This window comes from Heterodontus francisci, chromosome 9 (genome assembly GCF_036365525.1).
Source record: "Heterodontus francisci isolate sHetFra1 chromosome 9, sHetFra1.hap1, whole genome shotgun sequence".
Classification (NCBI taxonomy): Eukaryota; Metazoa; Chordata; class Chondrichthyes; order Heterodontiformes; family Heterodontidae; genus Heterodontus; species Heterodontus francisci.
The window spans coordinates 47,360,794-47,385,722 of NC_090379.1; the positions used below are offsets into that span (position 1 = coordinate 47,360,794).

General features: G+C 41.7%; 1 protein-coding gene across 1 annotated transcript in view; it reads right to left on the reverse strand.

Moving 5' to 3' along the window:
• Window positions 1-1,043: 1,043 nt before the first annotated feature.
• Window positions 1,044-24,929, reverse strand: part of cdc42bpb (CDC42 binding protein kinase beta (DMPK-like)) — a 268,863-nt gene continuing 244,977 nt past the window's right edge. The window contains exons 33-39 of the mRNA XM_068038967.1: window positions 13,534-13,631; window positions 13,343-13,427; window positions 11,901-12,021; window positions 11,666-11,783; window positions 10,263-10,371; window positions 2,363-2,424; window positions 1,044-2,215 (exon numbers count right to left, since the gene is read on the reverse strand). Of these exons, the coding sequence (XP_067895068.1) occupies window positions 2,087-2,215; window positions 2,363-2,424; window positions 10,263-10,371; window positions 11,666-11,783; window positions 11,901-12,021; window positions 13,343-13,427; window positions 13,534-13,631 (722 nt within the window). The 3' untranslated portion in view covers window positions 1,044-2,086. The remainder of the gene's footprint in view (window positions 2,216-2,362; window positions 2,425-10,262; window positions 10,372-11,665; window positions 11,784-11,900; window positions 12,022-13,342; window positions 13,428-13,533; window positions 13,632-24,929) is intronic.

The window sequence follows — 24,929 nt, forward strand, 5'->3', positions numbered from 1 at the left end:
GCCAAAACCACATTCTGCACATAAGGTTGTTTTGGACACATGAAGTGTCCTAGAGTTCCCACATAGCAGAGGATGTACCTGCAATGGGTCTCAGCTGTCCTGTCATTTTACTTAACTTTACTGTCTACATACATAAAGTTCATAGCTCAGTTTTTGCCTTTGCCTCTAATGTACATACATTTTTAAGTTTAGTAGCCCCCATATCATCTACATAGTTTAAGATTAAAATGTAAATAAATAAATGAAACAGAGCTATTATTCCCTGGGCTTCACTGTTCTTGCCTCTGTGTTTGCTATGATCTCCCTTTTCAGAATTTTCTCACCTGGTGCTTCACTGTCTGGCCGCTCTGATACTCCACACCCTTTTTAAATATTCACTGGGCCTCTCCTGCAATGCTGTGTTCTTTGGCCACTTGGGTACACTGCAGTCTTTTTAAATACTCATTGGGCCTGCTCCATTCCCCGCACCCACCCACCACCACCGCCCCCCCCGATGCTTCTCTCTCTATTCGAACAGAGGCCCTAAGCCATTCAAGCTCTTTTTTTTTTAAATGGCTTATCGAAGCTGCTAAAATAGTGAAGAATTTCAGAACAATGCATTAATGTTCCTTTGACATTTCAGGGTCTTTGTTCATGTAAACACAGACTATTCAACAGTTTGGTACCTCCCTCTTATGCTTTATTGACAAGTCAATTTGCAATATTTTGTCAAAGCACAATTCCATAATTACAAGAGTGGTTAGCTGATTTTAACACTACCCACTTTCACAAATTAACATAAAAAAACAAACTGTTTCACCAGTAGTGTTAGGCTCCACAGCGAGCCCTTTTAAGTAAATGAGAGAAAAAAAGTTTGATTAGTTGCTTAATGTGGCACATCACAATTACCATCCAGTCAGTCAGGGATCTGGGTGACTAAAACATGCAAGCTCTTTACAGTGATCTTGAATAGGGAAATCATACTGCATTTGTATGAATAGTAAATTGTCATAAATACTTCACAGAAGGCACACGGGTGTGATGAAAAAATGGATTATACTGGCTGTGGTGTATAAGCCTTTAATGCAATATGGACACAATTCAATGAGTAATAATGTTATCATACACTGAACATGAGTTATATATACATTGACACACCTGCACACATACTAACTGCATCCACCAGGAGCACATCATCTGGTGCATTTCAAAATGTACAAGACCGCTGTGGATATTTGTTTTTAAAGAACATAACCAGTACAACACATTTTGAAGGAATGTATATTCATGCAAAGACTGATTTTGAAAATGATCGATTAAAGTAGCTTTCTTGTATCCCAGAGTCCACTGCCTTATATCTATGCTACCTTTTGATCAGCAATTAGGACAGTCACACATTGTTTTTTTTGAGTCTTTTACAATAATTATATATTTGAAGATGTAGTAGGTCCACATCTGGCCTTTCCCAGCATTAACGTTTCTGCATTGCGTCCATAGACATTTATAGACATAGATATGGTCTTTCACTACAATACAGCACAAAGAGAGGACATCTACTTCAAAAGTTAAAAACGGTAATACAAAAAGCAACTAAAATTCTTATTCACAGTATTATTTACTGGTGTCATGTATACCCTGAAGAAAACATTTTTTTCTTTTTTTATATATATAAACTAAGATGCACAAACAGGAACAGTACATGGACAATTTCATTTCACCATTTACCAACTATATTAGAAATTTGGAAGGAAAGTTTGGTGTGAAAGAACATGTGGGCCTCACAATCCCAAATTTATTTGGCTGTTAAAGGCTGCAACTTATCAACACTGCACAAAACCGTAATCACCACAGAATGTGTGTGACACTTAGTCATTTTATTGGGCTGACAGTCAAAATAAGCTGGAATTGTTCATACAGGAGCGCAAATACATAATTTAATGTGCAATCAGCAAGAATTAACGGAAGAAGTTATTCTTCATTCTTGGCACTTTTTTCTTGGAGTAATTCAGCAAAAATCCATTTTTCAAGAGGAAAAGAAATCTATGAAAATGGAGAATCCTATTGGTGCGTGGCTTTATACACTGTAAAGTGTTACTGGAGGCAACAGTCATGCATCACATGTGGCGTGGTCCAAACCATCCAGTGTAATTTGGTTCCTGTGAGGAGAGTTTGGGCTTGGTGGGCTACTTGGGTTTGAGCTGTTTGAAGGTGTTGAATGCCTTGTTGAATCAGAGTCCTGCCAATAAATAAGGTAAGCACATCAGTTTATGTTTGCTGCTAATCTCCATCAATAAAATATAATCAAATGTTGAGAAATATTCTATTTTCACTACGTTTCCATTGCCTACGAACTGAACCTGAACAAGTGCATCTAAATACCTACCTCTCTCTCAAAATCTTGGTCAGGATCAGAGATATTACGTGTTGTCACAACAGCCTCCCCACCTAAGTATAAGAAATAAGTACATCAAAAATTAGTACTTTGACATATTTAAGGAGTAGTACAGCTACTTCTAGATACCATATTTAAGAATCACATCCCCAGCAACTACAGAAAACTAATGGAATCAATAATCAGAAGTAGAGATGAAAAAATATCCAAATGAAAATAACCTAATAAATGGCAGTCAACATAGCTCCAGAAGGTGCAAATCTTGCCTGACCAATCTGAGACTTTGATGAGTGACATCGCAAATTGGGAGCAACGCTACACAATATAGTGCATCTAGACTTCAAAAAGCCTTGGCTATAAAGATAAGTCAGTGGGTATCAAGGACAAGACATGGGCATGCATTAGTAACTGACGAAAAGGAAGCAAAAGCCAATCACGAGGAAAGCTAGGTTAACTGGGGACTAATAGCATACAGTAGGATGCACCAGGGATCCTTCCTGTAGCTGGTATAAACAAATGACCAATGCTCCAGTTTCAATACCAAGTGGTTAAACTGCAGATGGCAGCAAGCTAGAGGAAACTATGAATTCAGATGAAGCAGCCAAGATCATATAAAGAGCGCTTCACAAAGTACGAAACTTGGCTGATAGTGGCAAATGAAGTTCAATAATTCCAAATCAGAACTAGAATAAGTGGCACAGATACTTCTTCGCTGGAATAGAACTTGTCAAAGATTAAATTTAAAGAAATCTAGAGGTGTTATCTTGCCATAATCAAACTGAGGTGGCAATAAACAAATTAACATGTTGCTGGACTGTTTTTACAAGTTAGTTGAGATAAATCTCCAGAAGTTATGCTGAAGCTGTTCAATGCTTCGGTTTGTATCATTTGTAGTTCTGTCATCATCCAAATACTTTAGGCAGTGAAGAAAGGAGCATTCAGGCTTATTTTGTGTGCTATAAGGATGAGCTAGAGGAATAACTTATAAGTTAGGGCTCTTTCAGCATTGAAAAATGTCTCAGAGGGACATCTAAAGGTAAAGCAGCAAGACAATAAGGTATAGGCTCACGGGTAATCAACAGCAGGAATGGGTTGCCAGGTGGGTGTCTGTGGATAAAATGCTTGTGTCCTGAAAGCTAAATGCTATTAAGGAAAAATTATACGGTTGATATTCAGGAAGGATGTGATCAATGACCGCGATCCCTTTTTAAAAATCTGAATGCGTCTGGTTCTTCCCCTCAAATTTAGGAAGGCATACAATGTTGCACTGAGAATATCCTTCCAAAAAAAATCAAAAACATTGATTAGTGCTGCTTTGGTGCCTGGATAGCCTTGGCTGCCAATGATGGGGTGAAGGAAAGGGGAGCTGCACAACAGGCCAGAGTCAGAGGAAGAGTTTGGGCTGGGACATAGGGTTAGAAATGGTTACAGAGATAGGTAGGGTTGAGGTCAAAATGGGGTTTAAACATGAGGATGGAAACTGCTAGTACTTTAACATATAAATATTAATGCTAATGGGTCTTGTACAGAGCTAGGAAGAGCTATCCAAGCACCCATCTTGGCATTTATGTGGGATGACTGCATTCTTGATATGAAGCTTTTTCCATTTTATCATCATGAATATCAAATCCTCCTCATGAAACAAACATTTTAAAACTTCTACTGTCTAGTCTAGCTGTATTCACTGGAGGGGTTTGGAATACAAGAGTAAGGAAGTCTTGCTGCAATTATATAAGGCTTTGGTGAGGCCACATCTGGAGTACTGTGTACAATTTGGTCTGGGTACCTAAGGAAGCATGGACTTGCCTCAGATGGGGTGCAATAGAAGGTTCACCAGATTGATTCCTGGGATGAGGAAGAGATTGAGTAGAATAGGCCTGTACTCTCTGCAGTTTAGATGAATGAGAGGTGATCTCAATGAAACAGTGGGCTTGACAGAGAAAATTCCGAGATGCTGATTCCCTTGGCTGGAGAGTCTAGTACAAGGAGGTATCGTCTTAGGATAAGGGGTAGGCCATTTCACACTGAGATGAGGAGAAAATTTTTAGAATTCTCAATCCCAAGGAGCTGTGGATGCTCAGTTGTTGAGTATATTCAAGGTTGATACAGATAGATTTTTGTACTCTGAAGGAATCAGGGGATACAGTGATCAGGTAAGAAAGTGGAGTTGAGGCCGAAGATGAGTCATGATCTTATTGAATGGTGCAGCAGGCTCAAGGGGCAGTATGTCCAATTCCTCTGGTTCTCTAATGTCCTTTAGGGAAAGAAATCTGCTGTCCTTACCTGGGCTGGCCTACAGGTGACTCCAGATCCACAGCAATGCGGTTGACTCTTAAATGCCCTCTGGAATGGCCGAGCAAGCCACTCAGTTGTACCTAACTGCTACGAAGTCGATAAGGAATGAAACCAGACGGACCACTCGGCATCGACCTAAGCACCGGAAACGACAACGGCAAACCCAGCCCTGTAAATCCTGCAAAGTCCTCCTTACTAACATCTGGGGGCTTGTGCCAAAGTTGGGAAAGCTGTCCCACAAACTAGTCAAGCAACAGCCTGACGTAGTTATACTCACCAAATCATACCTTACAATGTCCCAGACACCGCCATCACCAACCCCGAGTATGTCCTGTCCCACTGGCAGGACAGATCCAGCAGAGGTGGCGGCACAGTGGTATACAGTCGAGAGAGAGTTGCCCTGGGAGTCCTCAACATTGACTCCGGACCCCATGAAGTCTCATGGCATCAGGTCAAACATGGGCAAGGAAACCTCCTGCTGATTACCATCTACCACCCGCACCCACCCCCAGCTGATGAATCAGTACTCCTCCGTGTTGAACAGCACTTGGAGGAAGTACTGATGGTGGCAAGGGTAGTACTCTGGATGGGGGACTTCAATGTCCACCAACAAGAGTGGCTCGGTAGCACCACTACTGACCGAGCTGGCAGAGTCCTAAAGGACATAGCTGCTAGACTGGGTCTGTGGCAGGTGGTGCAGGAACCAAGAGGAAAAAATATATTTGATCTCGTCCAACCAATCTGCCTGCTGCAGATGCATCTGTCCATAACGGTGGGAGTGACCACCGCACAGTCCTTGTGGAGACGAAGTCCCGTCTTCACATTAAGGATACCCTCAATCGTGTCATGTGGCACTACCACCATGCTAAATGGGATAGATTTTGAACAGATCTAGCAATGCAAAACTGGGCATCCATAAGGCACCGTGGGCCATCAGCAGCAGCAGAACTGTACTCAACCACAATCTGTAACCTCATGGCCCAGCATATCCCCCACTCTACCATTACCATCAAGCTGGGGGACCAACCCTGGTTCAATGAAGAATGCAGGAAGGCATGCCAGGAGCAGCACGAGGCATACCTCAAAATGAGGAGACAACTTGGTGAAGCTACAACCATGGACTACTTGTGTGCCAAACAGTGTAAGCAGCATGTGATAGATAGAGCTAAGCAATCCCATAACCAATGGATCAGATCTAAGCTCTGCAGTCCTGCCACATCCAGTTGTGAATGGTGGTGGACAATTAAACAACTAACTGGAGGAGGTGGCTCCACAAATATCCCCACCCTCGATGATGGGGAGCACAGCACATCAGTGCAAAAGAATTATTTGCAACAATCTTCAGCCAGAAGTGTCGAGTGGATGATCCATCTCAGCCTCCTCCTGAAGTCCCCAGCATCACAGATGCCAGTCTTCAGCCAATTTGATTCACTCAGCGTGATCTCAAGAAATAAGTGAAGGCACTAGATACTGCAAAGGCTATGGGCCCTGATAATATTCCGGCAATAGAAGACCTATGCTCCAGGACTTGCTGCGCCCCCATCCAAGCTGTTCCAGTACAGCTACAACACAGGTAGCTACCCAGCAATGTGGAAAATTGCCCAGGTATGTTCTGTACACAAAAAGCAGGACATGTCCAACCCGGCCAATTATTGCCCCTTCAGACTACTCTCAAACATCAGTAAAGTGATGGAAGGTGTCATCAACAGTGCTATCAAGCAGCACTTGCTCAGCAATAACCTGCCCAGTGACGCTATGTTTGGTTTCTGCCAAGGCCACCCAGCTCCTGACTTCATTACAGCCATAGTTCAAATATGGACAAAAGAGCTGAACTCAACAGGTGAGGAGAGAGTGACTGCCCTTGACTTCAAGGCAGCATTTGACAGACTATGGCATCAAGGAGCCATAGCAAAACTGAGGTCAATGGGAATCAGGGAGAAAACTCTCCGCTGGTTGGAGTCATACATAGCGCAAAGGAAGATGGTTGCAGTTGTTGGAGGTCAAACAACTCAGCTCCAGGACATCACTGCAGGAGTTCCTCAGGGTAGTGTCCTAGGCCCAACCATCTTCAACTGCTTGATCAATGACCTTCCTTCAATCATAAGGTCAGAACTGGGGATGTTTGCTGATGACAGCACAATGTTCAGCACCATTCATGACTCCTCAGGTACTGAAGCAGTCCATGTAGAAATGCAGTAAGACTTGGACAATATCCAGGCTTGGGCTGATAAGTGGCAAGTAACATTCGCGCCACATTAGTGACAGGCAATGACCATCTCCAACGAGAGAGAATCTAACCATCTCCCCATGACATTCAACGACATTACTATCGCTGAATCCCCCACTGTCAACATCCTGGGGGTTACTCTTGACCAGAAACTGAACTGGAGTATTCATATAAATACCGTGGCTCCAAGAGCAGGTCAGAGGCTAAGCATCCTCCGACGACTAACTCACCTCCTGACTCCCCAAAGCCTGTCCAATATCCACAAGGCACAAGTCAGGAGTGTGATGGAATACTCTCCACTTGCCTGGATGGGTGCATTTCCAACAACTCTCAAGAAACTCAACACCATCCAGGACAAAGCAGCCTGCTTGACTGGCACCCCATCTACAAACATTCACTCCCTCCACCACCAGAGAGTGGCAGCAGTGTGCATCATCTATAAGATGCACGGCAGTAACACACCAAGGCTCCTATGACAGCACCTTGCAAACCCGTGACCTCTACCAACTAGAAGGACAAGGGCAGCAGATGCATGGGTACACCACGACCTGCGAGTTCCCCTCCAAGCCACACACCATCCTGACTTGGAACTATATCGCCGTCCTTCACTGTCACTGGGTCAAAATCCTGGAACTCCCTTCCTAACAGCACTGTGGGTATACCTACCCCACATGGACTACTGCGGTTTAAGGCAGCAGCTCACCACCACCTTCTCAAGGGCAATTAGGGATGGGCAATAAATGTTGGTCTGGCTAGCGACGCCCACATTCCATGAACGAATAAAAAACTCCTCCTCCCATTTTTTTTTTTAAGTTTAAGTTTAGAGATACAGCACTGTTATATATATATATATTAAGTGCTCATCTCTGAATAAGTTCTTTTACATCTATTGTGTAGAAATGAAACGTTCTGTTCATTCTACCCATTTGCACTAGTTTTTGAATCCAGAACAAAAATCCAAGATTACTATTTAACAAGCCTCTTGGGTCTGTAGGCTGATATTTATTGATATCCTACTTACTTTCTTTAGCTAGCAAGGAAGAGGCTTTCCTGCCTTGGCGCTCATCTAATTATTTTAACTAAAGTCACAAACTCCATTCCCTAGTGTTATGACCAAGGTGGGAGTAATGCACTGTTACTTCAGTCCCACTACTCCACAGGTCATAGCATCAAATAAAGTTTCCCACCTACCGAAGACTAGTCAAATTAAACATTGTGTTTTTCCCCCAGTATAAAGCACACCAAGCCAGGTCTCTTTAAACAATAACATTAACTATTTATTAGAAAAGAAATAATAAGTCTTAACTACTAACAAGATAAATCTATATCTATATAATCCCTTAACCCTCTTGCATACACACATACATTCATAAAGAAATGGTTAACCGGTTTCAAAAGGGTGTTTTACATTACAAAAGTTTCTTAGGAATAGAAGGAATAATAAAAATAATGGAGGTTCACGCTCTGGTAGGATGCTTTCGGTATGGCGAGGTGTCCCAGAGTCGAATAGTCGGATGCACTCTAAGTCTCTGCAGGCGAAGTTGATGAACAGTCTGTGATGGGTAGGTGTTCAGGTCAATTTAACTGCAGCAGCCATCACATAGGCCACATCAGGGGTATAGCAACAGGTCTGCTTGGGTTTTGAAGCAGCAATCAAACAGTAGAAGAATTCTTCAGATTTCAGGACTTTGTTAGAACACAGGAGGCAGCAGGAATCTCACTGGACGCTGAAATTCTTCAGAGACCGGAGACAACAGGAATCTGCTAACTTTCAAATGCAGGATTCCTTTTTCAAGAGATGCGAGTCTCCTTTACGGAGAGAGAGGTCGCACTTTTCTGGGTCTTTTCTCTCTGGCTCGAGGTAAGTCAAGCAAAGATTTCAAATGCCTGCTCTTTGTCCAATTCACAGGCTTTTAACAGGTCCAAAGTGAAAAAAGCACCTTCCTGAACATGATCACATGTCTAGACACAGTGTCTCCCCCTTGTCACTCAATCTGCTCTGACGAAAGGTCAAACCACTGTGATTTCCTTGAAACTGCTGACCTTACTGTCCTTTTACAAGTTTAACTTCCTTTCAAAATACCCATAAAGCTCAACTCTTTGTTCTGAACTTCCTTTCAAAACACTACAGGAATTCCAATTATTTTTGCAGGTGCCTTTCACCGAGCAAAATCCTTTTTCTTTTTTTTGAAACACATAGAAGTCCAAGATTTTAGTGCAAAAATAAAACCTTTTGTGACACTAGTCACCAACTCCATCCCTCTCCCTGGCAACTGTCTGAGGCTGGGCCAAACTGTTTGCAACCTTTGTGTCATATTTGACCCCAAGATGAGATTCCGACCACAAATCCACGCCATCACTAAGACCGTCTATTTCCATCGACTTTCATCACCCAACTCCGTCCCCGTCTTAGCTCATCTGCTGCTGAAACCTTCATTCTTGCTAGATTTGACTATTACAATGCAATCCTGGCTGGCCTTCCATCTTCCACCCTCCGTAAACTTAAGCCCATATAAAACTCTGCTGCCTGTATCTTAAATGGAACAGAGTCCTGTTCAGCTATCACCCCTGGACTTGATGACCTACACTGGCTTCCTGTTATGCAATGACTCAACTTTAAAATTCTCATCTTTGTTTGTAGGACTCTCCATGGCCTTGCCCCTGTTCCCATCTCTGTACCTTCCTCCAGCTGTACAACCCTCAGAGATAGCAGTACTCCTCCAATTCTGGTCTCGTGCGCATCCTGTATTTTAATCTCTCCATCACTGGCAACCATGCCTTCAGCTTCTGAAGACCTAAGCTTTGGCATTCCCTCCCTAAACCTCAATTCTTCGCTATCTCTCTTTCCCCCTCTAAGACACTCCTTAAAACCTATCTCATCTGCCCTAATTATGTGGCTCAAATTTTGTTTAATAATGCTCCTGTAAAGTGCCTTGGAATGTTTTATTATGTTAAAGGTGCTAAATAAATGCAAGTTGCCATTACTCATGAGAAGATAGTGATACTGAATGCTTTTTCTTTATGTATTTTCATGAATTATTGATTCAAAGAACAATACCCTTCCCCACACACAAATGTGTCTAGGGGATGGAGCTACGGAAGAGATTTTTTTTTAAAAGAAAAAGCAATACGACTTAAAATAAGTCACTATGTAGTTATAACAACAATGTGTTATTTTAATGATAATGAAAATAGAAACAGCCATATATGGAAATCTATTAGCAAAGCCCTTCACTTGTGCAGTGATCTAGAACATCCAACTCAATTAAATGCTTTTGTTCCTTAATCATAATGTTAGCAGCACCCATGTACAATACAAGGGTATTTAATATAAAGGACCATATAATTACACAAAGCAAACGTGATTACCTGATGCTGTACGTGTAATATACTGTTTGCTGCGCTGTTGTCTTGAAAGATTGGAATGGGAAATGCGTTTTTCTCTCAACTGCTCATCCTGCGATACTGGCGACACGCTCTGCAGCAACAAGTGAAAGATTACATTGTAATTTGTTTCCCCTTTTCAAAAAATGCTCAATATCTTTATAACATTGAGCTGAAGATGATTTTGTTTTGAGGATATAACCAGCTGCACTTTGGGATAGGCATTCCTACCCTGGCTGAGGAACAGGAAGAGGGACAGGAAGAGGAAGAGAGCAGAGGGAAGCCTTGCAGTGAGGAATAATCATTCTGGAGATAGATTTCAGCAGAGAGTGGGCTCATGTGATAGACGTGCTCGAAGTTGGTTGGAGGAGATATCAGGGCATGGTGTAGAGAGGATGAGGGGGAAGGAAACTCATTCTGCTAAGTCAACAAAAGGAAACAGACTAGTTAATTATCTCAGGAAAAACATCAAATAAATTAGTGTGCTACTCTATGATTCCCACAAACATTTAAAACATACCATTTTATATTTCAGTAATTAAAATCAGCCTATCAAAAAATTCCTATTTCATAAAAACATACTGAAGTCCAACTTTCATGGTGATTATTTTAGAATGATAAAGCATTTAAAAATGACAAGAGGTTTAGCTTGCTGCTTGTATAAGTTTAATATTTCAAAACCCACAAAGACATTCTTTATATATTGAATACACTAGAACGTTGTTACAGAACTGTAAAGTAACTTTAAAAAGGATTGAACTGAAATAATCCAAATGTTCATTGGACCTTTCAAATATAATTGCTGCTTTTTACATGACCTCATAACAGATGTTTGCACAAGCATTTTTTCTGTGGTTACTCTCATCATAAATGCTCAGCCTATACATGCAAGACATGATAAATGACTTGGTGCCAGTAAGTTTCCTGATTTAACAAGTTATCTTTCCACTGCAGTGTGAAACTTAGTGAAGAGATGCTCTCTAATTAAAAAGAATGAGGTACATAAAGGATATAATGTAAAAAGAAAACTAGGATGTGCAAACATGGGTGAGCTCAGTTATGGCGTAGACTTAACAGTTTAGAATGTGATATTGTTAGATGAATAAAGCTGGAGAACTTTTTGAACATTTCAATTACTCTTAGAAATTTGTTTATGGCACTCAAGACTAATCCCAATTCCTCACAATTAATTTTTCACCTTTGTTGTAAATGCATGGGTTAAGCAAATAATCACAGCAGTTTAGATAATTTACAAAATAATTTGGGCACAATACTTATCAGTGTTTCTGCATTGTTTCCTATGACAAGTTTGTAATCTAACAAAATGGAAAATAAACATTTCAGTTGGACAAAATATTGCAGTTTCACTATCCCTCCTCCATATTTACCAGTGGGAGATCCATAAGGACTTGCATGCCATCTCCTGGTCCCATGTGAGCCACATGGTTAAAGTTTGTTGGATTTGATATCAGTTTTGACCGCATCTCAGGATCTCTTAGCATCTCCCTGGTGTGAAAACATAGGTAATGCATGTAAATCAAAAGTTCTGAAATTGCTCATAAAAATGGTTCAACATCTCTCAAATGATATGCACTGCAACATTGCTCAAGGGAGTTACCCTACCGTCTTTGTTGTAACCTTTCCTCTTCTGGTATCTTAAAAGCAAACCGCTTTTTGCTGCGGGTTCTGAGCATCTGTTTTCTGCTGTTGTCTGAAGTGTCTGGTACACTCAAATCATCTCGCTCTGTAAACAATGTTTGTTTGAAATGAATGCCTACCAGAAAGCCAATTGTGTCAACCAATTAAAGCATGAGGCTTCTATACCTCATGTGAAATTATAGCCAAGATGTTAAAAATGATGTTAAAGGGCAACAGTGAAGTAATTCTACCAGTCTCAGCTTGTGGTAGTGTGGACGTATGGTTATATTACAAGTCATACAAAGGTTATCTCTCCAAAGATAGAGTTATGACTGACCTTTCATGAACAAATACCTGGGAACTAATTAACTGGAGAAATTAAAAAATTTTGCTTTTGAGATACTCAGTTATTCAACGGCATATGGGTCCTTTAAGAGTTTTTCCTCGCCTTCAGTCTTAAAGATTGTAACTGATGTGCGAGTAGGGTAACAGAAATGCCATTGGGTAGCTGTCCAGAATTTTGCCCAAGTGGTTTTTCAGGTGCAAGCCCAGTGAATGTTGGCAGGCTACTCCTACCTCGTCTTCACTCACTATTCTCATATGTAGTTATACCATGGGGGATCACAGGATAGTTGTCAGGAGTGGGAGTCCTGGTTGATTTTTTTCTTGCCTAATTCAGGAACACTACTGTAGTGTCCCCACTATTACGCCAGTTGAGATAATTTAAATCGGCACAGACCATAGACTGCTCTATATTGCTCAGTACTACACTGTGTGGTGTATTTACCTTGGCTTCTTTAAGACCTCATTCACCTTTTAAAAAATAATTCCTGAAAAAAGCAGCACACCACATTGCACGCAGTGTTAAGTGTTGCTTCAAATGTGATTTCTGATTTTCACACTTGCAAAACATCAATTTTCTGACCATCAGAATGTTGGTAATTCTCAACTAAACACAGTTGGAATAAAATTGAGTACATGCTGGATTTTATTTAGCAAAATAGCTTAACACAACATTACAGTGGTATGTCAATGAAATAATGTTTAAAAATGTTCAATTAAAATGAAAAATAATGATGAGATTATAAATTTCCCATACTTTTTACTTAAAAAAAAAATCTCACACATCTAAACACAAATCCATGGCAAAAACTATCTTTTGTTGAACATGCCTTTACTCTCAGTTGCAACGGGCTCATGAAAGTGAAATTACATGCTGATTTGAACAGGGTAAGGTGCAGCAGTGCAGGGTACCGTGCAACTGTGTTTGGGACTAACTGCACTGTAACATTTAAAAGCTAGAGTTCAGGACAAAATGGTAAATATTTGACTTGCCAAACATAGTCTCAAAGCAGAAGTCCACTTCTCTAATACAGAAAGGTGTGATATGCTCTCTAATAAATACGTATCAAATTAATGAAACAAACCTGAGTAGTTATTCTTGAAATATATTAACCGTGGAGGTTCTGAGTTGAGTTGATTTAGTGTACCTTCAGCATTTAATGGTCTGATCTGGTTTAAAAAATAAAATTCAATTTGAATACTGTCTTATGTAAGATATGCAATAGTTAAAAACAGACTTTTGCATCATATTGGACCTTGTGACCAACTTCAGTACCTTCCGAAGAGGAATTGTTTGGACCCATTCCATTGTGTTCACATCAAAGATGTCCACACCATACTCACTGTACACTGTTAGATATGAAGAGGCATAACCTAGCATAGGTGTAAAAAGTAAATAATTAGTCGAATTCAGTAAAAGACGTGGGCCTCGAGTTTTTACTAGGTTGCATCAGTATTTCCAGCACAATTTGCGCAAACCATCGAGGAATTTCAAGTGCAAATTACATCCAATACAAACTCAGTTTTCCACAATCTCTTACACTGGTTTAAAAAAAAGTCGTGTTGGAAGCCAGGTCCACCCACAAACTGACTACACCCCCAAATCAAATGAATCCACGGTGCGTTTCCACTAATTGTGCCCGTTCGGGACGTTCAAAGAGGCTCTTATAATTAAGACTTTTTTTTAAAGACACCAATAGTCACCTTTTAAGTTTTTTTTAATTTACTAAGAAACTGACTACTGCAAACCAATGTAACTGGTAAACAGTTCTGTATAGTTTTCTTTTAAGTAACTTTCAGTTATTTAAAATTGGGTTACTCAAAGGTGGTGGACCAGAAACTCTGGATTAAAGTAATTATTTTTGTGATTAATCCATTTTCAGCTGTATTAATAAAACGACACCAGTTACCACTCAAACTTATCAAGGAATATTTTTTTAATGCAAAATTTAAAAAAATTCTAAAACGCTGCCCAATTGTGCTGGTTCATGCAAGATTTTACATTTGGTGATACGCAAATGAGTTTGAGCAGAAACTTGCACCTTTAATAAAAAAAAATACAAGAAATTCACAGATTGGCAAAAGAAAAACAGACAGCAAGCTTAGAGAGATTAGGGTGGATAAGCAAAACCTTGGTCAAAACAATTCGTTTTTAGGATATTTTTAAAGGATTAATTGAGTAGAATCCTGGAAGCTGATGATGCGACTATCAACGTTGGGATGAAGACAGAAGAGATGCTTAAGAGGCCAGAGTCAGAGCAGTTGAGTGCTTAGGGGGAATAGAGGAGTGTCTGAGATTTGAGAGATAGGGTGGTATGAAGAGTTACCATATGATCAATAAATGAAGACTTCCCTGGATCAATGTAAGAAACTAAAATATCTTGGAAAAAACTTTATTTTAATAAGTTTTCATGAAACACTGAAGTGTTAAACATTGATGGTAAATCATATATACTGCTTCTGTGACAAGCAAAAGCTTCTGTTTCAACCAATTTTAAGCTGATTAAAAATAAAATGTGTTTCTTGAGATGGTGCAGAGCATGAGTTCCCAATCTCAGCCTTATTGGGAGAATGTACCCAATAAAGATCAGATATCATCCCAAAGAGATGGGGAAAATGTCCATACAATGATTTGGACCCTAGCTTGCACTCATACACTTCATTGCAGTTGGCTTAGAATGACATGGGTCGAGGCTTGGAAACCGGTTATCCAACTAGTTGGTGGTATGCAGTGCAGGGAGACGAAGGCAGAGTGAAGAGAGAGATTTATGCTAACAAAATTCTATCACAGCTGTTATATTGCACCAAGAGACACATTATGAGAAGGGCTTCTCAGTGTGGTGCAAGTAAGCAGCCATGAATATACTTCCTGTGTACACTGCCTGGGTGGATGAAATCAGAGCTTTAGATAACTGTACTTACATGTACACAGAGCTCTGCTCACATGGACTCACAGAAGATTACAGCACATAGGGTTTGTGCTAGCTCTAGGCTAGAGCAATCCAAAGCTAATCCTAGTGCCTGCTCTGTTCTAACAGCCCTGTACCTTCCTTTATCCATATTAGGGAAAATTAAACAGTTGAAACAGAGGAGGATACAGGACTATATGGAAAAAAAATGGTTTTGTATTGCTCCAGCACAAAGCTAACATTAGGGGCTAAATGTCCATCTCCTTTGCTGCAAAGGTCTATGATTCTATAGGTTAAAAGATTGAATGGTCTTTGCTCCATGCTCCAATAATTTTGTGTAAGGAAATTGTTCTTCACCTCTCTTCTTACTCTGACCATTTTAAACACTCCTTTGTCACTGACTCCCCAAAGAAAATGGTCTTTCCCTATTTACCCTGCCAATGCACTATAATTTTCAAAACCTCTATTGAATCATTGCTTCAGTGGCAAAAATCCCAGTACCTCAAATCTCCCCTGATAAGTATAGTTTCCAATCTCTGGCATCATCCTGCTTAGTCTATGCTATATGATCTCAATGGGTTCAAGGTACCCAAAACAGCATATAGTATTCTTAACTGCGGCCTTGCCATTTTCTTGTACCTTTTTACAACTGCACCTCTATGCCTGTATTGATAAAAGACAAATCACTATTAGCTTTTTTTTTAAAAGTTCAATGTACCTGCATTTGAATATTCAGGGAATTATGCTGGACCTGATAACCTGCATCCGAGGGTCTTAAAATAAATTGCTGCATCAGCTGTAATCTTCCAAAATTCCCTAGATTCTGGAAAGGTCCCAGCGGATTGGAAAACTGCAAATTTAACACCTCTATTCAAGAAAGGAGGGAGACAGAAAGCAGGGAACTAGGCCAGTTAGCCTAACGTCTGTCATTGAGAAAATTCCAGGATCCATTATTAAGTAGTAGTAGCAGGACATAATCATAATGCAATCAGGCAGAGTCAAAATCGTTTTAAAGGAAATCATGTTTGACAAATTTATTAAAGTTCTTGAGGATGTAACAAGCAGGGAGGATAAAGAGGAACCAGTAGATACTGTGTATTTAGATTTCCCAAAGGCATTCAATAAGGTGCCACATAAGAGCTCATGGACAGAGGATTGGCTAATTAACACAGTGGCGCAGTGGTTAGCACTGCAGCCTCACAGCTCCAGGGACCCGGGTTCGATTCCGGGTACTGCCTGTGTGGAGTTTGCAAGTTCTCCCTGTGTCTGCGTGGGTTTTCTCCGGGTGCTCCGGTTTCCTCCCACAAGCCAAAAGACTTGCAGGTTGACAGGTAAATTGGCCATTATAAATTGTCACTAGTATAGGTAGGTGGTAGGGAAATATAGGGACAGGTGGGGATGTTTGGTAGGAATATAGGATTAGTATAAATGGGTGGTTGATGTTCGGCACAGACTCGGTGGGCCGAAGGGCCTGTTTCAGTGCTGTATCTCTAATCTAATCAGTACAGCACAGGAACAGGCCATTCGGCCCTCCAAGCCTGCGCCGATCTCGATGCCTGCCTAAACTAAAACCTTCTGCACCTCCGGGGACCCGTATCCCTCTATTCCCATCCTATTCATGTATTTGTCAAGATGCCTCTTAAACGTTGCTATCGTACCTGCTTCCACCACCTCCCCCGGCAGCAAGTTCCAGGCACTCACCACCCTCGCACATCCCCTCTAAACTTTGCCCCTCGCACCTTAAACCTATGTCCCCTAGTAACTGACTCTTCCAGCCTGGGAAAAAGCTTCTGACTATCCACTCTGTCCATGCCGCTCATAACTTTGTAAACCTCCATCATGTCACCCCTCCACCTCCGTCGTTCCAGTGAAAACAATCCGAGTTTTTCCAACCTCTCCTCATTGCTAATGCCCTCCAGACCAGGCAACATCCTGGTAAACCTCCTCTGTACCCTCTCCAAAGCCTCCACGTCCTTCTGGTAGTGTGGCAACCAGAATTGCACGCAATATTCTAAGTGTGGCCTAACTAAAGTTCTGTACAGCTGCAGCATGACTTGCCAATTTTTATACTCTATGCCCCGACCGATGAAGGCAAGCATGCCGTATGCCTTCTTGACAACCTTATCCACCTGCGTTGCCACTTTCAGTGACCTGTGCGCCCAGATCTCTCTGCCTGTCAATACTCCTAAGGGTTCTGCCATTTACTGTATACTTCCCACCTGCATTAGATCTTCCAAAATGCATTACCTCACATTTGTCCGGATTAAACTCCATCTGACATTTCTCCGCCCAAGTTTCCAACCGATCTATATCCTGCTGTATCCTCTGACAATCTTCATCACTATCCGCAACTTCACCAACCTTTCGGTCGTCCGCAAACTTACTAATCATACCAGCTACATTTTCCTCCAAATCATTTAAATATACTACAAAGAGCAAAGGTCCCAGCACTGATCCCTGCGGAACACCACTAATCACATCCCTCCATTCAGAAAAGCACCCTTCCACTACTACCCTCTGTCTTCTATGACAGAGCCAGTTCTATATCCATCTTGCCAGCTCACCTCTGATCCCGTGTGACTTCACTTTTTGTACCAGTCTGCCATGAGGGACATTGTCAAAGGCTTTACTGAAGTCCATATAGACAACATCCACTGCCCTTCCCTCATCAATCATCTTTGTCACTTCCTCAAAAAACTCAATTAAATTAGTGAGACACGACCTCCCCTTCACAAAACCATGCTGCCTCTCGCTAATAAGTTTGTTTGTTTCCAAATGGCAGTAAATCCTGTCCCGAAGAATCCTCTCGCATAATTTCCCTACCACTGATGTAAGGCTCACCGGCCTATAATTTTCTGGATTATCCTTGCTACCCTTCTTAAACAAACAAAGGAACAACATTGGCTATTCTCCAGTCCTCTGGGACCTCACCTGTAGCCAATGAGGATGCAAGGATTTCTGTCAAGGCCCCAGCAATTTCTTCCCTTGCCTCCCTTAGTATTCTGGGGTAGATCCCATCAGGCCCTGGGGGCTTATCTACCTTAATGCTTTGCAAGACACCCAACACCTCCTCCTTTTTGATAATGAGATGACTGAGACTATCTACACTCCCTTCCCTAGGCTCATCATCCACCAAGTCCTTCTCTTTGGTGAATACTGATGCAAAGTACTCATTTAGTACCTTGCCCATTTCCTCTGGCTCCACACATAGATTCCCTTCTCTGTCCTTGAGCGGGCCAACTCTTTCCCTAGTTACCCTCTTGCTCTTTATATATGTATAAAAAGCCTTGGGATTATTCTTAATCCTGTTTGCCAATGACTTTTCATGACCCCTTTTAGCCCTCCTGACTCCTTGCTTAAGTTCGTTTCTACTGTCTTTATATTCCTCAAGGGATTCGTCTGTTCCTAGCCTTCCAGCCCTTACGAATGCTTCCTTTTTCTTTGTGACTGGGCTCACAATATCCCGCGTTATCCAAGGTTCCCGAAACTTGCCAAACTTATCCTTCTTCCTCACAGGAACATGCTGGTCCTGGATTCTAATCAACTGACATTTGAAAGACTCCCACATGTCAGAAGTTGATTTACCCTCAAACAGCCGCCCCCAATCTAAGTTCTTCAGTTCCTGCCTAATATTGTTATAATTAGCCTTCCCCCAATTTAGCACTTTCACCCGAGGACTACTCTTATCCTTATCCACAAGTACCTTAAAACTTATGGAATTATGGTCACTGTTCCCGAAATGCTCCCCTACTGAAACTTTGACCACCTGGCCGGGCTCATTCCCCAATACCAGGTCCAGTACGGCCCCATCCCTAGTTGGACTATCTACATATTGTTTCAAGAAGCCCTCCTGGATTCTCCTTACAAATTCTGCCTCATCTAAGCCCCTAGCACTAAGTGAGTCCCAGTCAATATAGGGGAAGTTAAAATCACCCACCACCACAACCGTGTTACCTTTACATCTTTCCAAAATCTGTCTACGTATCTGCTCCTCTACCTCCCGCTGGCTGTTGGGAGGCCTGTAGAAAACCCCCAACATAGTGACTGCATCCTTCCTATTCCTGAGCTCCACCCATATTGCCTCGCTGCACGACCCCTCCAAGGTGCCCTCCTGCAGTACAGCTGTGATATTCTCCTTAACAAGTAATGCAACTCCCCCACCCCATTTACATCCCCCTCTATCCCGCCTGAAGCTTCTAAATCCTGGAACATTTAGCTGCCAATCCTGTCCTTCCCTCAACCAAGTCTCTGTAATGGCAACAACATCATAGTTCCAAGTACTAATCCAAGCTCTAAGTTCATCTGCTTTACCTGTTATACTTCTCGCATTGAAACAAATGCACGTCAGACCACCAGTCCCGCTGTGCTCCGCAACATCTCCCTGCCTGCTCTTCCTCTTAGTCTTACTGGCCTTATTTACTAGTTCCCCCTCATTTATTTCACTTGCTGTCCTACTGCTCTGGTTCCCACCCCCCTGCCACACTAGTTTAAACCCTCCCGAGTGACGCTAGCAAACCTCGCAGCCAGGATATTTGTGCCCCTCCAGTTTAGATGCAACTCGTCCTTCTTGTACAGGTCCCATCTGTCCCTGAAAAGATTCCAATGGTCCAGATATCTGAAACCCTCCCTTCTACACCAGCTGTTCAGCCACGTGTTTAGCTGCACTATCTTCCTATTTCTAGCTTCACTGGCACATGGCACAGGGAGTAATCCCGAGATTACAACCCTAGAGGTCCTGTCTTTTAAAGAGTTGGGATAAATGGGGCATTTTCAGGTTGGCAAACTGTAACTAGTGGAATGCCACAGTGATCAGTGCTGGGGCCTCAACTATTTACGTTCTATATTAATGACTTGGATGAAGGGACCGAATGTACTGTAACCAAATTTGCAGACGATACAATGATAAGTAGGAAAGCAAGTTGTGAGGAAGACACAAAAAGTGTCGGCAAAGAGATATAGATAGGTTAAGTGAGTGGGCAAAAATTTAGCAGCCGGAGTATAATGTGGGAAAATGCGAGGCTGTTTGCCTTTCTATTCTTCCCGCCAAAGTGGAGTATTATTTACATGGAGCGAGATTGCAGAATGCTGCGGTACAAAGAATCTGGGTGTTCTTGTACATGAATCACAAAAAGATAGCATGTAGGGACAGCAAATGTTTGAAAGGCAAATGGAATGTTGGATGGAGTATAAAAGTAGGAAAGTTTTGCTACAACTGTACAGGGCACTGGCAAGACTGCACCTAGAGTACTGCATACAGTTTTGGACTCCTTACTTAAGGAGGGATGTACTTGTATTGGAAGCTGTTCAGAGAAGGTTCACAAGGCTTATTCCTGGAAAGGGCGAGCAGGTTGGACCTGTACTCATTGGAGTTTAGAAGATTGAGAGGTGATCTTATTAAAACATATAAGATTCTGAGGGGTAGATGCTGAGAGGATGTTTCCCCTCATGGGGGAATCTAGAACGAGGGATCACAGTTTCAAAATAAGGGATCTCCCATTTAAGATGGAGATAAGGAGGAATTTCTTCTCTCAGAGGGTTGTTAATCTTTGGAATTCTCTTCCCCAGAGAGCATTGGAGACTGGGTCATTGAAAATATTCAAGGCTGAATTAGGCAGCTTTTTGATGTACAAGTTAATGGTTATAGGGGGGGTGTGGGGTTGGGTAGGCAGGAAATTGGAGTTAAGGCCACAATCACATCAGCCATGATTTTATTGAATGGTGGAGCAGGCTCGAGGGCTCAAATGGCCTATTCCTGCTCCTATTTCTTATGATCTGGGTTTCAGCTATCCAAACTCGAACATCTTTCCATTGAGTGTATATTATAACTTTCTCTCCCAAAATGTATCACCATACACATTTTGACACACCTGTCCATTCTACTAAACTATATGCTCCTGAAAACTGCCTAGCTGTTAGTCAAATCCTTCATTTTTGTAGTATCAGCAAATTTCAATATTGTTATTCTTAAGCCAAAGTACAAATCTATGTAGAAATCACTAAGTGGCATCAGCAGACATGTGGAAGTTGACCATGATTTCAGATAATGTTGCAAAGGGGCAGCAGGTGGACGAGGAAGAGGAGAGGCCAAGGATGGATCCTGGCAGGACTCCAGAGATGACGGTGAGGAAGTATGGAGAGAAGCCATTGCTGGAGCACACTGGCTACAACTGAATAGTTAACAGTATAATCATGTGAAGACAGTCCCATTGTACTATACAATAGAGAAGCTTTGGAGGAGGATCACGTGATTGTTTTAAAGGTTGGAGAGAAATGAAGGAGGTAAAAAAAAAAAGGTAATGCACGATAGTTATAGTCAGATAGAATGTCATTTTTGACCTTGATAAGAGTCTTTTCAGTGTTGTTGAAAGGGTGGAAATCTGGTTGGAGGGAGTCAAACCGGGAGTTGCACAAAAGTTGGGCACAAATCTGGGAAATGACAACATGTTCAAGGAACTTGGGGTGGAAAGGGAGGTCAGAGATGGTAGTTAACAAGAACAGAGGGGCCGTGTGTGGTTTCTTTATTTTGAAAGGGGATGATTCTGGCAGTTTCAAAAGATAGGAGGGCAGTACTTGATGAAAGGGAACCATTTCTAATATCAGTTAAAAGCCAGAAAGGAAGGTGGGTGATCAGGAGTTTAATGGGAACTGGGCTGCAGAAACAGGAGTGGGTAAGTCAGTGGACCTTCTATGGGTCTGCTCCTTGTCCTGACAAAGACAACGATTTACAGGTCCAGAATGGGTCCTGCCCGTTTGGGTGGGATTGCCCTGCCTGCCTGTCTCTCTTTCATGATACTCTGTGCCCAAGTGGCCTTATGGCCTTGCACAGGGAACATTAGGTGCCCATCAGCATGCTTGAGGTCTTTCCCAACTAGTGGGCACCTCAGGTTACAATTTGACACTGATAATGTTATAGCCCAGATTTGTGGTAGCAATGACTACGAAACCGTCAAGCGTTCAGAATTGTTACTGCTCTGAAACTGACAGCAACCTCTGTAGTCTGCACATGCACAGTCAAACGGGGAATATAGAAGTTGATGTCAATGATTCTATGCTTCTCCATAGGGTGTACTGTTGAAGTTCTCCCAGTTTGAAATCAATTAGAAATCACTGAACTGATGAGAACTTGTCTTTTTACACTATTAGTCTCACTGCAAAAACCCTGGAAAAAGTTGTATCTTGTTGAATGAGGTGCAACTGCGCTTTTAATGGCATGTTAAGTTCATTATTACTGATGAACATCCTCACTGGCCCTGAAAATGTAATTTTATATTTGTAGAATGTCACATATTAAATTATTATTTTTAAAGTTTGTTAATTATATTTCAGCTTCTGTCTTAATCCCATGTATATGTCCCAAACATCATTTTGCTGTAAATTTTAATAGTAAGTGAAGGATAATCAGTGCATTTTACTTCATAGTTTGCTAGGTGCGAGAATACTTCAACATAGAATCATAGAATGGTTACAGCACAGAATTCCCACTGTGCCCTTGCCGGCTCACCTAGTCTCACTCCCCTGCCTTTTCTTCTCTTCAGATAATTATCCAGTTCTCTTTTGAAGACCTTGAATGTCTCCACCACACTCTCAAGCAGTGCATTTCAAATCCTAACTGACCGCGGTGTAAAAAAGTTTTTCCTCATGTCACTGTTGCTTCTTTTGCCAATCACCTTAAACTGTATGACTGGCTGCTTACCCTGTTTGACGACACCACTGTTGCTCAATGCCTGGATGCCTTGACTTGGTGCCAGATTCAAACACGGGAAAGGTGAAATCCAATCTCTGTGGGCAACTTTATTTGAATTCAGTAGCGAGTGCCAATTCTTTACCACTCAGTCACTGATTTAGTTGGGAAGGTTCCCTTTGCTTATATTGAGCTTCTTTTAGTTTAATTGGACCATATGTTTCTTTCTTATTAATGGTGCCCTAAAAGGGGCACTTGGTATGCAGATTCTTGTTTGGTGACAACCCGGTGTGACCCTTATTGGCCCATCAAAATAGGTCCTATTAGTATCGAGAATAGCAGAATATGTTTTCTGGGTGGCACATTTCATCGACACGCCTTTAAGTGAATTCCTGTAAAGGGAGCCAGCCGGGAGAACAACCCTTCCACTTTCTGGGAACATAATGAGAAAAAGATAAAGAGAGGGCAGCCTAACTTAGTGATGGAAAATTCACTCATCTTAATCCCAGAGCCTATTAGGAAACATAGGAAATAGGAGGAGTAGGCCATTCGGCCTCTCAAGACTGCTCCGCCATTCAACTAGATCATGACTGGTCTTCTACCTCAATGCCACTTTCCCGCACTAACCCCATATCCCTTGATATCTTTAGTATCTAGAAATCTATCGATCTTGGTCTTGAATATACTCAATGACTAAGCTGCCACAGCCCTCTGGGGTAGAGAATTCCAAAGATTCACCACCATCTGAGTGAAGAAATTCATCCTCATTTCAGTCCTAAGTGGCCTACCCCTTATTCTGAGACTGTGTCCTCTGGCTCTAGACCCCCAAGCCGGGGAAACATCCTTCTTGCATCTAACCTGTTGAGCCCTGTAAGAATTTTGTATGCTTCAATGAGATCATCCTTCATTCTTCTAAACTCTAGAGAATATAGAACCATCGAAAAATTATGGCACAGGAGGCCATTCAGCTGATTGAGTCTATGCCGGCCGAAAAAACTAGCTGCCCAATCTAATCCCACCTTCCAGCACCTGGTCCATAGCCTTACCAGTTACAGCACTTCAGGTACATGTCTAGGTACCTTTTAAATGAGTTGAGGGTTTCTGCCTCCACCATCGTTCCTGGCAGTGAATTTCAGACACCCACCACCCTCTGGGTGAAAAAGCTTTTCCTATAGGCCCAGTTTCCCCAATCTCTTCTCATAGGACAATCCTGTCATCCCAGGGATCAGTCTGGTGAACCTTCATTGCACTCCCTCTATGGCAAGTATATCCTTCCTTCAGTAAGGAGACTAAAACTGTACACAAAACTCCAGGTGAGATCTCACCAAGGCTTTATACAATTGCAGAAAGTCTTCTTTACTCCTGTACTCAATTCTTCTTGCAATAAAGGCCAACATACCAGTTACCGTCCGTGATGCACCTGCATGTTAGCTTTCAGTGACTTATGAACAAGGACACACAGGTCCCTTTGGACATAAACCCTTCCCAATCTCTCTGCCTCAAAGGAATGTAAATTTGTTGTTAAACCATGAATTAGTTCTTTAAATGCTAGCCATTGCCTGTCTACCGTAAAATCTTTTCCCCTCAAAGCAAGTTCTGGAACAATGTGATTCCAAATGGACAGTAGCAGAATTGCAACATTTATATACAAGTAAGAGTACAGGAACTTTCAACCTGTCACTGAGCTTGTGTCCCAAGTGAAAGTAATGCGTGCCAGAGCGCGGAAATCGAAACATTCCCCAAGTGACTTTTTAAAATGAGTTTACATAACACACAAGCCTTTAAACTTGCGTTTTAAAATAACCTAGCTGCTAGGGAGTGGGGGAAGAGAGAGAGAAAAGGAAAGAAAGGGGTGGGTGGTGTCCAGCCTTTGTACATGGGGGGGCCACAATAAAAAAAAAATTCTTACATAGGGAGCTGCAGAGATAATTTTGAAAGATAAAGGCATTGAAAATTTATCTTACTATTAATCAAAATAACAAATGTGCATTTTTGTGAAGATGCTTTAAATGAGAAGACTTACTTTATTGACTTATTTTTCACTATGATGCTGGACACTGAGACAGAGAGATACCTAGCATA